Source organism: Chenopodium album, chromosome 19 (genome assembly GCF_948465745.1).
Source record: "Chenopodium album chromosome 19, dcCheAlbu1.1, whole genome shotgun sequence".
NCBI lineage: Eukaryota > Viridiplantae > Streptophyta > Magnoliopsida > Caryophyllales > Amaranthaceae > Chenopodium > Chenopodium album.
In genome coordinates, this window is record NC_137852.1 from 4,660,227 (window position 1) to 4,674,927 (window position 14,701).

Here is a 14,701-nt window from a genome sequence, read left to right on the forward strand (position 1 = left end):
TTGTAAACGACGTGAGTACATACATATTATAATTATTTTTATCCGAATGAGTCATAAGGGCAATACAGATTACAAATAATTGAGGCAAATATTTTGACCTTAAGCTAGCATATGACCTATTGTTATATACATGCACTCAAGGCCTGTTCTGATTTACTGAATTGAGCTGAACTGTTTTGATTGAAGCTGAACTGAACTGAAATAAATTGTTTATGAGATAAGGAAATTACGAAGTGAATTGAACTGAACTAAAATTAAGCTGAAGCTAACATACCCTCAATCTAAACCACTAGATTAAGACCGACCTCGCTTAGCTTGTAATCTTGTATATATATGATTATGATTTTATGATTGAATTCATGATGTATGTTTTTAAACCTAACTAGTCCATGCAAATATATATACAACCACATTTTAATTAAAAAATATATATATATAAAAAAAAACCAACAAAATCAATATGAATATAATAAAGTCCCCCAGCTAAGAGAGCGTTGCATGATGTTGAGTCCTCCATTGAATATCCTCCCATCTGCCCACAATTAATTGCTCCCATCTTTCTTCACTTTCTTTATATTCCCCTTTCTCCCTTCTCATTTTTCCTATACCTCGTTCACACATAAAACTATACTTGAAAATTATTATATTTTCTCAACCCTTTTATTAATTCCAAAAATCAAATTAAATTAGCCATATAAATAAAAAAATAGAGGGAAAAATATAGAGTAACAACAATATTACATGGCGAATACTTCGTCAGTGAGGCTAAAGTATGTGAAGCTAGGTTACACTTACCTAGTGAACCATTTCCTTGGTCTAATCCTTATACCCATTATGGCGGGTATAGCCGTCGAAATCCTTCGGGCCGGACCCGAACAAATTATTTCTCTTTTCAAATCTCTCCAATTAGACATGATCCAAGTCATGTGTTCAACTTTTCTTATTATTATTATCCTTACGGTTTATTATATGTCCAAACCACGACCTGTCTATTTAGTTGACTACTCAATGTTCAAACCCCCGTACATTTTTAGGGTTCCATTTGCTACCTTCATGGAGCATAATAAGCTCAACTTGAAGGACGACCAAAAGGCGGTTGATTTTCAAACCCGGATCTTGGAGCGATCCGGGTTAGGTGAAGAGACGTGTTTGCCCCCGGCTATTCATTATATTAACCCTAAGCCTACTATGGAGGCTGCTAGAGGCGAAGCTGAGTTGGTTATATTTTCTGCTGTCGACGATTTATTAAAAAAGACCGGAGTTAAGGCTAGGGATATCGATATTTTGATCGTGAATTGTAGTTTATTTTCTCCTACTCCATCATTGTCCGCCATGGTGGTGAATAAATACAAGCTTAGGAGTAACATTAAGAGCTTTAATTTATCAGGCATGGGTTGTAGTTGTAGTCCTATATCCGTGGACTTGGCACGAGATCTGTTGCAGGTAACTTTTTATCAGTCGATATTTAATTATATATGCTACATACTCTTCTTACGTACTACAGTAATTACGTTTACACTTCAATCTAATAGAGTAGTTGGACTCATTTATCTCTCTTAATTAAGTAAATTGTTGGAACATCAAATTTCTGAATTTTGCATTTAATTCTCAATGAACATATTGGTCCGTGACTGTGAAATTTCATGGAAAAATAAAAATTAATAAAGTAGAGTAGCTAGTAGTTGGAATATAGGATAATAGGATATTGGTACGATTCAATTTAATACGCTAAACCAAAACACTTAAATTTTTAAATATTTTACTCTTAGATTTGCTGATGATAAACTTTAGCTAGATATATCTAATGGGATGGTAGATTTGGGTTAAGATCAGTTAGTTAGAGCTTAAATTAGGTTAATTTAGAAAGAATAATAGGGTCAAGTACAATTAAAAAATAAAGTAGCTAGGACTTTACAAGTTTTGAGTGACAATTTTATTTATTTTACAATTCTTAGTTGTTTATGATTTCTTAGTACGTGTTTTATACATAGACTTATATTATTCACGAATTGTAGGTTCATCCGAACTCGTATGCCATGGTGATTAGTACGGAGATCATAACTCCGAACTACTACCAAGGGAAGGAGCGAGCAATGCTCCTTCCCAACTGTCTTTTCCGCATGGGATGTGCGGCCATCCTATTATCCAACAAGCGGAAGGAAAAGAAAAGGTCTAAGTACCAACTACTTCATGTCGTCCGCACCCATAAGGGAGCGGACGACAAGGCCTACAAGTGTGTCTACCAAGAGGAAGACCGCGAAGGCAAAGTTGGAATCTCCCTCCAAAAAGACCTCATGGCAATCGCCGGTGAGGCCTTAAAGTCCAACATCACTACCATGGGTCCAATAGTCCTACCAACCTCGGAACAACTACTCTTCCTCTTTTCTCTCATTGGAAGGAAGCTCTTTAACCCTAAATGGAAACCCTACATACCGGACTTTAAACAAGCTTTCGAGCATTTTTGTATTCATGCTGGTGGTAGGGCTGTTATCGACGAGCTTCAAAAGAGCCTCCAGCTCTCCGCTGAGCATGTTGAGGCATCTAGGATGACCTTACATAGGTTTGGAAATACTTCTTCATCCTCCCTTTGGTACGAGCTTAGCTACATTGAGGCCAAAGGGAGAATGAAGAAAGGAGACCGTGTTTGGCAAATAGCTTTTGGAAGCGGGTTTAAGTGTAACAGTGCAATTTGGAAGTGTATCCGTACAATCAAAACACCCGCTAACGGCCCTTGGGACGATTGCATTGACCGATACCCGGTCCATATACCCGAAATTGTGAAGCTGTAGATGAAGGCCAAGGCCAGGGTATATTATCAATTGAACAAAAAACATAAAATGTTGTTTGTTATTATTTTTCTTGATTGTCATCATATATTGTTTGATTAACTAAAATATGGTTTACTCTTATATTATAAGATCAAGGGGAAAAAAATCCTTTGTGATGATTTTATTTATTTTAGTTTAGTTGTCATAAAGGTTTCGAATAGAAATCTACCATGTTATGATGAAATAGATGAATGTTACGACCATTAGCTTCTGCCCATATGTTGTACTATAATATTTCACAATGAAAAGTAAACACTGTTACACTACTATCATGTGCTTAATTCTGTCATCTTTAATTTGGTACCAAAGATATGTTTCCAATTGTGCAAATAAAATTTGTTACATAGGTCATACAAGTATATATAATAACTCCATCAATTGATATTTTGGCGTATATAAATAAGAAATATAAATCTTGAATCATCAATTGATTTTTATTTTTTGTTCGAGGGCATTGTAACTCCAAATTCTCATATTCTACGACAAGTTTATCTTCTATTATAAAACAAAAAATTATAGCAACGTAAACTACATACATGACTTGCAAAAGTAGTTTAAACAAGATTCGGGAACTTTACACCAGGCCATTAACGTAAAGAATTAAATCGGCATTTTTTTTTTTTGGTTCCACGCTTAGATTTGTGGGCGTAAACATAGAGTTTTATCTCTGTGAAGCTTGATCAAACATGACAATGTAAACTAGCGGTATTCAAAACCACCTTAGAAAAATGAAGGTCTTATTTAGCTATGGTACTTATTAGGAGTACTACGTAACTTTAATTATCATTACTATTATCATGGATTCATGGAAACATCATTCTCATATGATGTACGAGTATATATATGACAACAAAAAGTCAAAAACTACTCAGAATTTTCATTAATATAAAAATTAATTTATGTGGCATAGTTGTAAATAGTTAGCCAATGCAAATGCCAATGTGTTTACAGTCGGTCCAAAATATTATCTGAGATTTACAGTCAACACTGTATAATATGGAGTAAATGAGTAATGTATACTTTATACTAGTAGTTTAATTTATACTATAAAATTAAATACATATGATAATGCAAGAGTAGCAGCAGAAAAGATTTAGGGCGTGTTCGGCAAAATATAGCTGTGAAGGTAGCTGTAGTTGTGGAGGCAGCTGTTAGCTGTGTAGGTAGATGTTAGCTGTCAACAAGTTGTTAGCTGTGAAGATAAAAAATTTAGATATGAGTATTCGGTAAAGTAGCGGTTGACTAGCTGTTACATATAAGAATCAATATTTTATTTTTAAAACTATAGATTAAATTTTCAACAGCTACCTCAAAAGCTACCTCTAATTTCAAAAGCTAATTTTTCTAACTTTTCACAAAAGCTACATCCACCACTAAAAGCTACCCAAACCACTACCTTACCAAACACTCACATTTTTTGTTAAGTAGTGGTTTGACCAAGTCAAACCACTAAAAGCTACCTAAAAGCTACTCAAAAGCTAACGCCGAACACGCCCTTAAATGGGGTCTCAAAATCATAAAATTGATGGCCTGAAAATTTAATAAGTGGAGGTTGCAACTGTGCCCAATGCCAACTTGGCAACCCTCCTTGTCACTTCAAAAAATGTTGGAAATTAGTTGGTTAGGTCTACTCTTTCTATTTCCAAATATAAAGTTTGATAACTTCCATTTTCAAATTTTAGGTATATTACTATTATATGATATACACAGGGATTTATTCTGACATAAATTAAATAAACTATCATTTATACAGCTTCATATTTAGATGGAGGTAAAGAGGAGGCTAGGATTCTGAGAAATGTAAAACCTTTGATGATTTTGCATGTAATTATACAAGAAGTGTCGCGTGTTTACATTCTGCGTGTGAGAGAGTATTTGGCCGTGATATGGTTCTGTATTAAAACGAACTAGTAATGAGAGAGGCAGCATACCATGCATTGTATGTTAGCTGTCGTGTGTCCCTCCTAAATCACGTATCACGTGTGAGTTTCTTATCGAGATGTACCACACTATCATATAGTTTAACTTAGTAAACGAATAGAAAAGTTACTTATATAGGAAATTAAAGCAATCGAGATCGAGAAAGACAATTGTATGTGAGCCCCTATATGATAAGTATTATTCAACTGTTTTTGCTTTTAGGATGCTAGTTGGATCTAAGGATTAACTAGTTGGGTAATCATAATGTTAATATCATTATATCTTGAATTCATGACAATATGTGTGACATGTATAGATTTAGATAGCTAACTAATTAATAAGTTAAATTAGGCAAATAATGTAGCAATGTCATTATCAATTAGTTGTACAGTGAAATAGTATTACTCGTGTTTTATAGACTCAAACCCTAATTAGTTTATGTTTTTGGAGGTTAGGAAGCCACATTCACAATTTTACACATCACTTTTTCATAATTTATACAACTGTGCGACCCAACCATAAAAAGTAGTTATGTCATTAATATTTTTTTTTTTGTTTGTTTGACAAATAAATCTAAGTAAAAGTACTCAACTTCACTACTACTTCCCAAACAGCTACATTTCCAGCAAATTTCCGTTGGGATAATTTATTGTTAAAAGGACTAGAAGGAAGGTAGATCAACTACGGAAAATCACATCTCCCATAGGATAATGGTTTCAATAATACTATCAATAATACGGACTATAAAGTACGTCTAAAAATGAGGAAATGATTTTGACACATCCATTGTAAAAACAAAGTATTATATGTTTTTTTTTCAAAAAGAGGTGTACCAAAATCAATTTTTGATGTGTCAAAATCAATTTTAACTCATTTTTGGTGTGCCGAAATTGTTTGACATCGATGCTTTAAGAAGCTCTCTATACTCCAATAAAATTACTTCGCATACAACTTATATAGAAAATTGTTTGATTATTGTTCATATTTCCATTATTTCAGAGCTAAACCACCTACTCATTGACCATTGTGTACACTAGATGTGTACTTATATTACAATTACTACTTCGTATAAGAGTCTTTCATCAATTGATTTGCTTCTTTTGTTGACTAAATTAGTGATATACACAGATGACGTTACACTTAATTATTTATAATTTTGGAATTTCATTAATAGCAATTCACAAATACAAGTTTGTTTACTCGTACCAAAGTCAAAGTGAAATAATGATTAATGAGACAGGTATGATACAAATCAAAGTGATAACAATATGTTTTGTTTAATGAGACAGGTATGATACAAATCAAAGTGATAACAATATGTTTTGTTTTTCTTATACTACATATCTATATAATGAATTAATGAAGTTCAACAAATATTCCATCTCAATATTTAAAAATATCACCTCAATTCTTATAGAGGTGCAGTGGTGATTGAGACTGCACTTAATTAAGAGGTGATTCGAACCTAATTACCCAGTACTAAGCCCCGAATTCAAATCAACCAAAAAAATTAAATAAATAGACCTGTTTAACAACTTAATACTCGACTTTCTTAACTATCTAGTTTCACAATAGGATTTATCGTGGCCTATTATGTCTGAACTTTATCTTAACTCATTTTTTTCTTTGAAATAATTCAATATAAGTTATAAAATTTATTGTTAAGAAAAATATCAAATAATCATTCAGATTTTCTTCACACTCCTTTCATATAAGCACACATAACAACAACAACCAGACAACGAGAAAAAAAAAAAAAAAAAAAAAAAGAAAAAAAAAAAAGAAGAAGAAAACAAAATATAAAAAGTGTATTGTTGTACTATTTTCACTTCATAATTTTAAAGCTTACAAATGTCCGGAATATATACAGGATATCTATGTAATCTTTTTAAGGTCCAAGCCCATCAATTTCTGGATCAACATTCCTATTACATTTCCAAAACTTTACTATTCCCACTTAAATCCACTTCCAAATGCTAACTGCCAAACACTATCTCCCTTCTTCATATCTCCTCTAGCTTCAATAGTTCAATGCAACACTGTAAACTCATACTAAACAGAAGAAGATGATGTGTTTCCAAATCTGTGAAGATTCATTCTAGAAGCTTCTACTTGGCGGGTTGATAAGCTTAAGGGCCTTTTAGATCTTGTCGATCACAGTCCGCCCCCAGCAAATATGCATGCCAAGATGATCATATACTTTGTTAAAATGTGGTACATAGGCTAGATTTTGTTACCCCTTAAGATTTTCCTTCAATTTTATTACCCCTTAGAATATGAATGCAAAAATGATCACATAATATTTGTCTATTTGAGTAAATTACCCTTCAAAGATTTAAATTGCGTGCAATAAAACAACCCTAATCTAGTCTAGCTTAGACATCCAAGACCCACTATTTTCCTGAGGTTCAGATAAAGTTATTATGTTAACTATATACATTTCTAGTCTCTCTTTGTCATGTATATAAGTATCTGAGTCTGAAAGCAGTATACAGGCATAAAATATTTTTCCTGAAATTCTAACAGTGCTTAGCATGTAGGTTCCAATTTTTATGGCATTTACATGTGATGAGAATGTCAATGTTCTCTGGCCTGCCTTTAGACAAGCTATGACATGGCAAATAACGATATGAAGGGAGACATAGGAGGCTAGAAGCATAGCAAAGGAAGTTGAAAACCTTATGAATCCTGATAGGATTCTAACAGAAAATTGCTAGCTCACAGTAGAGAAATTGACATGATAATGAAGTTAGAAAAAATAGTGCAATCAATTTAGCATTTCATTTCCAAACTACAATATGCATTTCTCTATATGTAAACACAGTTTTGATCCTTGCCTAGACACTTCCTAGAATTCCTACGTATCCCACTTTGAAATTTGAATGTGCTGAAAAGTATCAAACCCCCAATGGGAAATACAACCTTGGCACATAAAATTAAGTACCAAGATTGACTCTTAAAAGAGAAATGTTACAATCATATATAACGAAGAAGGATGATGCAGGGTTACCTTTTGCTGCCGTAAAATCATTCACCAGTAGTCATTGCAGGAGCATTTTCCATCATTAAAATGGTGAAATCTCTTAGCATCTCTCATTATGATCTCCCTACCTACAAGTTTTGAAATAATCTTGAAATAATTGTGGCAATCACCACAGACGCGAAGGTTTTTGATAATACGAAGTGGCATACGAGCTGGGTTCGTAAGTAGTGCATAGGTGCAAGCAAGTCTCTCGCTGTGCGCCATGATTGCTTCCTCTTTGCTCTCTTGGTCAATGTCATGAAGAACAAATTTGGTCTCTGCAACATACCCAGCTTCTTTTACTGATTCTTTTATTCCCTTTAGAACTGTATAAATCTTGTCATTCTCTGGATGTGTTCTATCACCCGCTCTGTATTCATGCTTTGTATGTGCCAGCGGATTATACTTCTTCACCTTCTTTTTTGGAGTGTCTGAATCATTAACCGGTAGAAGCCCATCCTTCAACTCCTTGCTCAAGCGAGCAGGATCCAGCTGCTCCACAATTTGAGCACAATGATCCCCTATTTCTATATTCCCTTGAACCCTGGCAATATTCATTAAGCTTTCCCAGACATCTGCATTAGGCTGAACAGGCATTTTCTCAATAAACTCTAATGCTCCATCTAGATCACCTGCACTGCCAAACATGTGCACTATGCTAGCATAATGAGCCATGGTTGGAGTAATGCCGTATATCTTGGTCATTGAATCAAAATGAAGCATTCCCTCGGTTGCATCTCCGAGAACTCCACAAGCATCAAATATACCAAGGAACATCTGACCATCTGGTTTCAGTCCTGCTTCCTTAAACTTGGTGAACATATCAATGGCATCTTCTCCAAGACCATTTTTTGCAAACCAAGTAATCATGGTGTCCCATGATGTTAAATTACGCTCAGGCATACTGTTAAATGTATTATAGGCATCATCCATTGAACCACATTTCCCATACATCTCCAGTATCCTGTTAAAAATGCTAATTTTAACAGGAGAATTATATTTGACAATATTCTGATGAACATCTTGTGCTTCTTTTAAAGCTTTGCCCTTCCCACAAGCATCTATCAGTTTCAAGTAACGAGGCATGTCTATAAAAACTCCCCTCTTGCTCAGCTTACTCATGGATTTCACAGCATGTTTAAGATCCCACTCTTCACAAAAAACATCTAACTCTTCAAGTGTACCCTCAACATCATTATCCTCATCCAATTCATCATTTCCAGCTGATTGTCCGTGATGAGTAGCACTTACTTGTTGCTGAGGAAGTATGTTAGGATTGCGAGATCCATTAAAGTTCTGCTGAGGAGGTCCCAAATGAGTGTTATGATATCCACCAGCATTTACTTGATGATATGAATTCACATTCGATCTAGTGTCCACACGTTCTTGCTGGTAACCACCAGGAGGGGATGCTACTCCATTCCCCATATACACATTACTAGAATTTTGCTGATACTGACCATTGCTCATAGTCTGGTTGTTACTGATTGGCTGAAATGCTGCATTTTCTCCGCCATTGGAGTATCCATGGTGTTGTAGACCTACTTCAATTTTCTCTGTCGTATGGTAACCAATATTTTGAGAAGTTGTCCATTCATTGGTAACATAATGACTAGACTGATGCTGAAAGTGTCCCACATTCTGTCTGTAATTTACACTCCCACCCCGGGGACTGGAGTCACCTAACTTATATAAATCATTATGATTTTCAGGAGTTCCATACCTCCTATCTGAATGAATATCCTCAGTACTTTCCTGAATCATATTTACTCCAAGACTCGAATACTGTCTCAGACAAAAGGCCGCTTCTCTTTGACAAGAAGCAATCTCATTACGCCAACTGATATGTGAGTCATAGTATCTATTATGAAACCGTCTGAATTTGGAAAAGAGAGGCATATATCTATTCATCTGGATATATACTCAAATTCACTCGCAAAATTCCTATGTCAATGAGAAAAATCACATCAACAAATTCTCTCTTTTCAAACTGATTTGCATATCATAATGTTGCAGCAATTATCTTTCCCTGAATGAAACAAGAGAATCATTTCACCCATATTATACAACAATTAGGCAACCTATCACATTATTTAACTAACTAAATCCTCCAATTTTATACCAACTTACAAAAAACATACTTTTCCAAATTAACATATGATAAATCTTCAAAAGAATAAACACAAGCTCGAGCCGGAGACGACTAACTACAAGTCCTATCAATGTTTCAGATGATTTCCTCTGTTTTTCAAGTTCCGAAATTATCAGCAAACAAAAGGGCATCCTCCAAATATTGAAATAGCAATATATGAGCACTAAAGAGTACACTTTACAGATTTTTTTACAAAAAAAAAAAAAAGACCTAGATTGTTATTTAACGAAGCTATCCTCTGAAATATGGAATCGAAAATTTATGGAAAAATTAACATATTCAAGTGACGAATGTAACATGAAAGTGGGCATGAAATCAACCAATAAATTAGCAATTAGTTCATCAAAAATGGTTATACACAATATTGAACATTAATTAACAACGAAGTCACTACTAGAAAAAACAGACACAAATCAAAATTAAAGTTCAAATTCTTAAAATTGAGGATAGATAGGACGAAAGCTTACCTCGTCAAGAACAGTCCTTGTTACGAAGAGAGATTAAAGAAAACAGAGAGAAAAATGAAGGTCTAATAATGGAGGTTAGAATGTCTAAAGAACTGGACTTAGGTTTTTCTTTTTTTTATTTTTTTTGGGGAGGTTTTTCTGGGGTTTGGGATGGGATAATTGAAAATTTTTACTAACGAAAAATCTACTTAAAATACTACCTCCGTTCATTTTGCAAATAATATGAAATGGAGGTAGTATACAATTACCGAGTTATTCATTTTATATTTTTATTGATTTAGTTGGTTAATTTTTCCATTCTTTTTGTACTTCTTTTTTATTCTTGTCTTAATTCACATGCTCCACGAATCACATGCATTTTTTTTTCCTTTTTATAGTAAAATAAATCATTATCCAATTTATTTTCACCTTAACGTAAAAAAAACTCCAACACATTTCTGTAACTAATAAAAAGGAACAGAAGGAGTAAGCAACAAAAACATACGAGTATTATACAATGAAAATAAGAGAAGCACTCTCCGTTAAAAAAAGAAAAAAAAAAAAAAGAAAAGAAAATAAGAGAAGCACTCAATAATTGATTAAGTTACAAAAGGCAACGTATTTATTTAGACCAAGAAGTAGTAGTAGTGTGGTTGCTCACGAATCACGATGGTGTCCAACAATTCAAAAAAAATCTTAAAACAGAAGAAATTTAAAAAAAGGCCTAGGCCATAAGAGAGTTTAGCAGCCCATAATTACAGGGGGAAAACAAAAGCCTATAAGCACCAGCAGGCAGCAGAATAACCCAAAAAGCCTACAAATACAACCCCCAACATGAACCTATCAACCAGACTACCAGTTTTATACGGAGTACAACAAAAGATGAAGATGTAAAACAGCAGCAGCAATTTGAACAGCAGAAGCATCAGATCAAGCATAAATGTTGCGACTACCACGCTCCAGAGCTCGCTTGGCACAATCTGGAGGCTCAAAGTGATCCTTGTGCACCACAGACATTGCCATTGCATAACAGACCAGTTTATGCATACCCAGATTCATCTCCCTTGGAATGTGATGGACAGACATCCACTCAAGATTACAGATATCTTTAGTGATTTGTCACAAGCAAAGTTGGAAGGTTGTGCAGCAAGTAGAAGACCTGCTAGACAGACGGTGATAGCTTGAATGATCCTGGTGCTAGCCAAACGTACTGTGTGTTATGAAGGCAATAACAATGGTTGTCATAAGCTTTGGGACAGGAACGGTGACAACATAGCATAAGTGGAAGAGCTTAGCACCTAGCAAAGAAAGGTTTGAAGACACTCAATAATCAAAATACTCAAAATAATGAAATAAGATGAACTATAAATTAGTAACTTTCACCCAAGGTGATTTACTGTGCAATTTTAGTATACCATGACAATTCTAAAGATAAAGACTTCACAGGGAAATTCTTCTCCACAGATCGCTCCTTGGCTTCAATCACCCAATCATCTAAGTAATCAGTCAAGTTGTTCAGGGTCATCGCATTAAATACAGTATTACTCTCCCAACCTTCGACTTTAATCAGCTTTATATCCTTCAACGAGTGATGCCAACATTCAAGATTCTGAGAGCAGTGACAATTTGGTTCTTCTGCCTTCCAACAGTTCAGTAGCCCCTGCAACAATATTTAACAAATTAAAATTTCAACTCATACTCTATTACTAGAATTTTATTTTAGCAAACCATACACAATTGAGCAATTGCATAAACTGATAACTTTACGTAGTAAAATTTGTCACTGCAATGCAAACCAATAGAAAGTAAGCGATAAAAAAAAAAAAAATAATAATAATAAAATAAAATAAGGCATACCTTCAACATTTTTAGGAGAAATAAAAATAAACTTGAATGACATAATCCTAGGACGCAAGTTCCAGAATAAGGCATCTAAAAGAGATGCATAGTTTATTGATGTCGTCCCCAACATATGCATAACCAACTTCATATTGTTGAGTTCAAAGTGAGGAAACTGTATCCCGATAAAGTCCTTAGCATTGAAGGAGTTTTCCTTACCCTGACAAACCATGAAAAATATTATCACAAAATAACCAAAGGAATATTTTTTATAATGGAAACAAAATAGCAATTACAAAGTTGAAAGACAAACATACTGGTATAGAAAACATCATAACAGTCAGGTCTTGAAATTTGAAATATCTGAGAAAGTTGCACAATCTTGTGAACCATAAACTGTCCATATTTTTAAGAAGGACAGAGAACTCTGCTGCACGATAATCAGCAACAGCAACACTGTTTAAATACAAGCGAGGTATGGTCTTCCCACTATATTTAAAAGATTGTAAATTAGGTGTATCAAACTCTGCTTCCACCAGTTTCATACAATCCTCAAAACATATCTCCTTGAGAGATTGACTAGAGAGTTTAATAACTTCTTGCAACATGCGTCCACCCAAAGACAGATGCTCAAGCAGAGGAAAGGATGTAATTATGCTCTGTAGCCACTTTGCATCTACGGAAATGCCACACAAAGACAAACGTTTCATAATTTGGCAAACAGGACTGACAATGATTTCACATACCATTGCTTCTTCACCATCACTGCAAAAAGTGAGTTCAAGTTCTTTTATTGTTGGCACCTTTATGCGAAACCTTTTGGCTTTGAAATCTATACTAGGACGGTACGCCACCTTCTCCAGTTTCTCATGACCACATATGTCAAGATTTTCAAAATTTAAACATTCCCACAAATAGAGCACTTTCATTGATTGTATTGAGGAAATGAGATCTTGAATTGTATCCTCATCTATAGAGACATAATAAAGATGCAGCTCAACTAAAGAGCATAGCTTAACAGCTTTACTATCAGGAGGCATACTTAATAGGATAGAACCAACTAGATGTAAAACGGTTAATGACTCCATTGTAAACAAAATCTTAGACAGGTCATGAAGTCTTCCTTTTCCCGTAAAAATATACAAAAATAACTCCTGAATACGGCTTTTAGCAACCAATTCCATCCACCTATCAACACGAGGGGCCAAAACTTTACTGACAAGGGTTATATGAAGAGTAAACTTGTTCACACGAAGTTTCTCCTCATGAAATCGAAGCAGTTTCTTATCAACATAGCTCATGAACTTGAGTCTTTGATTAAAAATATTGCGTCTCTCATCTTTAGGAAGCTCTTGCTCCTTCGGGTTAGTTAAACGTAAATGTTTTCCGAAATGCCCTTGATAACAATCAAGGATGGGAAATGTTTCCCAAACATATTGCCATCTCTTGGATAAAACACCCATTTGAGCAGCTTGTTTAGTTGAAAGATAAGACAACACATGATGAAGAATGAATTCAGGTAGTTCGGATATTCGATCAATACAACTTGTTTCCTTATCATCCATATTCAAGCAGCCAAATAAATCTCCCAATTTTCAAGTTTAGTTATTCAGACCCCAATAATACAAACCTTGCATAAAAAGTTAAGCAATTAAATCCCAATAATCAGAACAATGATTCTGTAATCTTACTCAAATGCTTTGGAGACAACCAAATTCCAGATAAATGAGTAAATTTTTCTAACAAATTCACTTAAGTCTGATTATTATAAAATAAAAAAAAAAATTAAAAAAAAAACCCCCGCAAATCGTTGATATCAATGCCCATTAATGTAATTAACAAAATAAAATGCAAATTAGTTTATCTTGAAATGAAATTACAAATTTTTTTAAAAAAATGAGGGTAAATGATTATTTTCAATTCTTCGACTAATCAACCAAGAGAGAAACTTTGAGAGGGGTTACATTTTTTTTCGTTTTTAATTTTATTAATTTGGGCATGAAATCAACCAATTAGCAATTAGTTCGTACTTTAAAACAATTGTTCAAAAAAAAAAAAAAAAAAAAAAAACAATTGTTCAAACACAACATGAATAATATAAAATGATTGATAGCAAAAAAAAATCAGGAAAAAAAAGTAAAATAAAATCTTTAAACACTTACCAGAATCAAAATAATTGCAACTAGTGAATGTTATGAAGAGTCGAACGCCGATGAAGTGGAGTGTAGAGAATTAGAGATTAAAATAAGCTGTAAAAATGGAATTTTGATTGTATGAAAATTTTTGACTGAAAATACCAAGTTTAATTTTGCTTTAGCTTCTTTGAGAAACTTATGGGTTTTAGCTTTTTAGAGAAGCTTTGTTTACTCCGTAGTTGTATTTTTTTCTTTTACCCCCTTTGTCTTATCAAACTTTGTACACATATCAATATACACCAATTAGGGCTCATTCTCATACGATAATTTTTGTTCAGTTCACTTCACCTCTTAATTTC

At 34.0% G+C, this 14,701-nt stretch overlaps 2 protein-coding genes and 1 pseudogene across 3 annotated transcripts; 1 reads left to right on the forward strand and 2 right to left on the reverse strand.

Annotated features, from left to right (window-relative positions):
• Positions 1 to 588: 588 nt before the first annotated feature.
• Positions 589 to 3,040, forward strand: LOC145595226 (3-ketoacyl-CoA synthase 6-like). The gene is made up of 2 exons (XM_081651605.1): positions 589 to 1,443; positions 2,016 to 3,040. Exons 1-2 carry the CDS (start codon positions 742 to 744, stop codon positions 2,787 to 2,789), a joined length of 1,476 nt encoding a protein of 491 aa, XP_081507731.1. The 5' UTR covers positions 589 to 741; the 3' UTR covers positions 2,790 to 3,040.
• Positions 3,041 to 7,567: 4,527 nt separating this feature from the next.
• LOC145595585 (pentatricopeptide repeat-containing protein At4g32450, mitochondrial pseudogene) lies at positions 7,568 to 10,454 on the reverse strand (annotated as a pseudogene). Its single transcript, XR_014102978.1, has 2 exons — positions 10,390 to 10,454; positions 7,568 to 9,714 (listed from the first exon to the last, which is right to left on the reverse strand). The product of XR_014102978.1 is annotated as a pentatricopeptide repeat-containing protein At4g32450, mitochondrial pseudogene (transcript).
• An 844-nt stretch (positions 10,455 to 11,298) lies between these two features.
• On the reverse strand, positions 11,299 to 13,900 carry LOC145593842 (F-box/FBD/LRR-repeat protein At1g13570-like). The gene is made up of 5 exons (XM_081650210.1): positions 12,525 to 13,900; positions 12,258 to 12,427; positions 12,097 to 12,151; positions 11,784 to 12,028; positions 11,299 to 11,431 (listed from the first exon to the last, which is right to left on the reverse strand). The coding sequence occupies exons 1-5, from the start codon at positions 13,770 to 13,772 to the stop codon at positions 11,299 to 11,301; spliced, it is 1,851 nt and encodes a 616-aa protein (XP_081506336.1). The 5' UTR covers positions 13,773 to 13,900.
• Between the last annotated feature and the right edge of the window lie 801 nt (positions 13,901 to 14,701).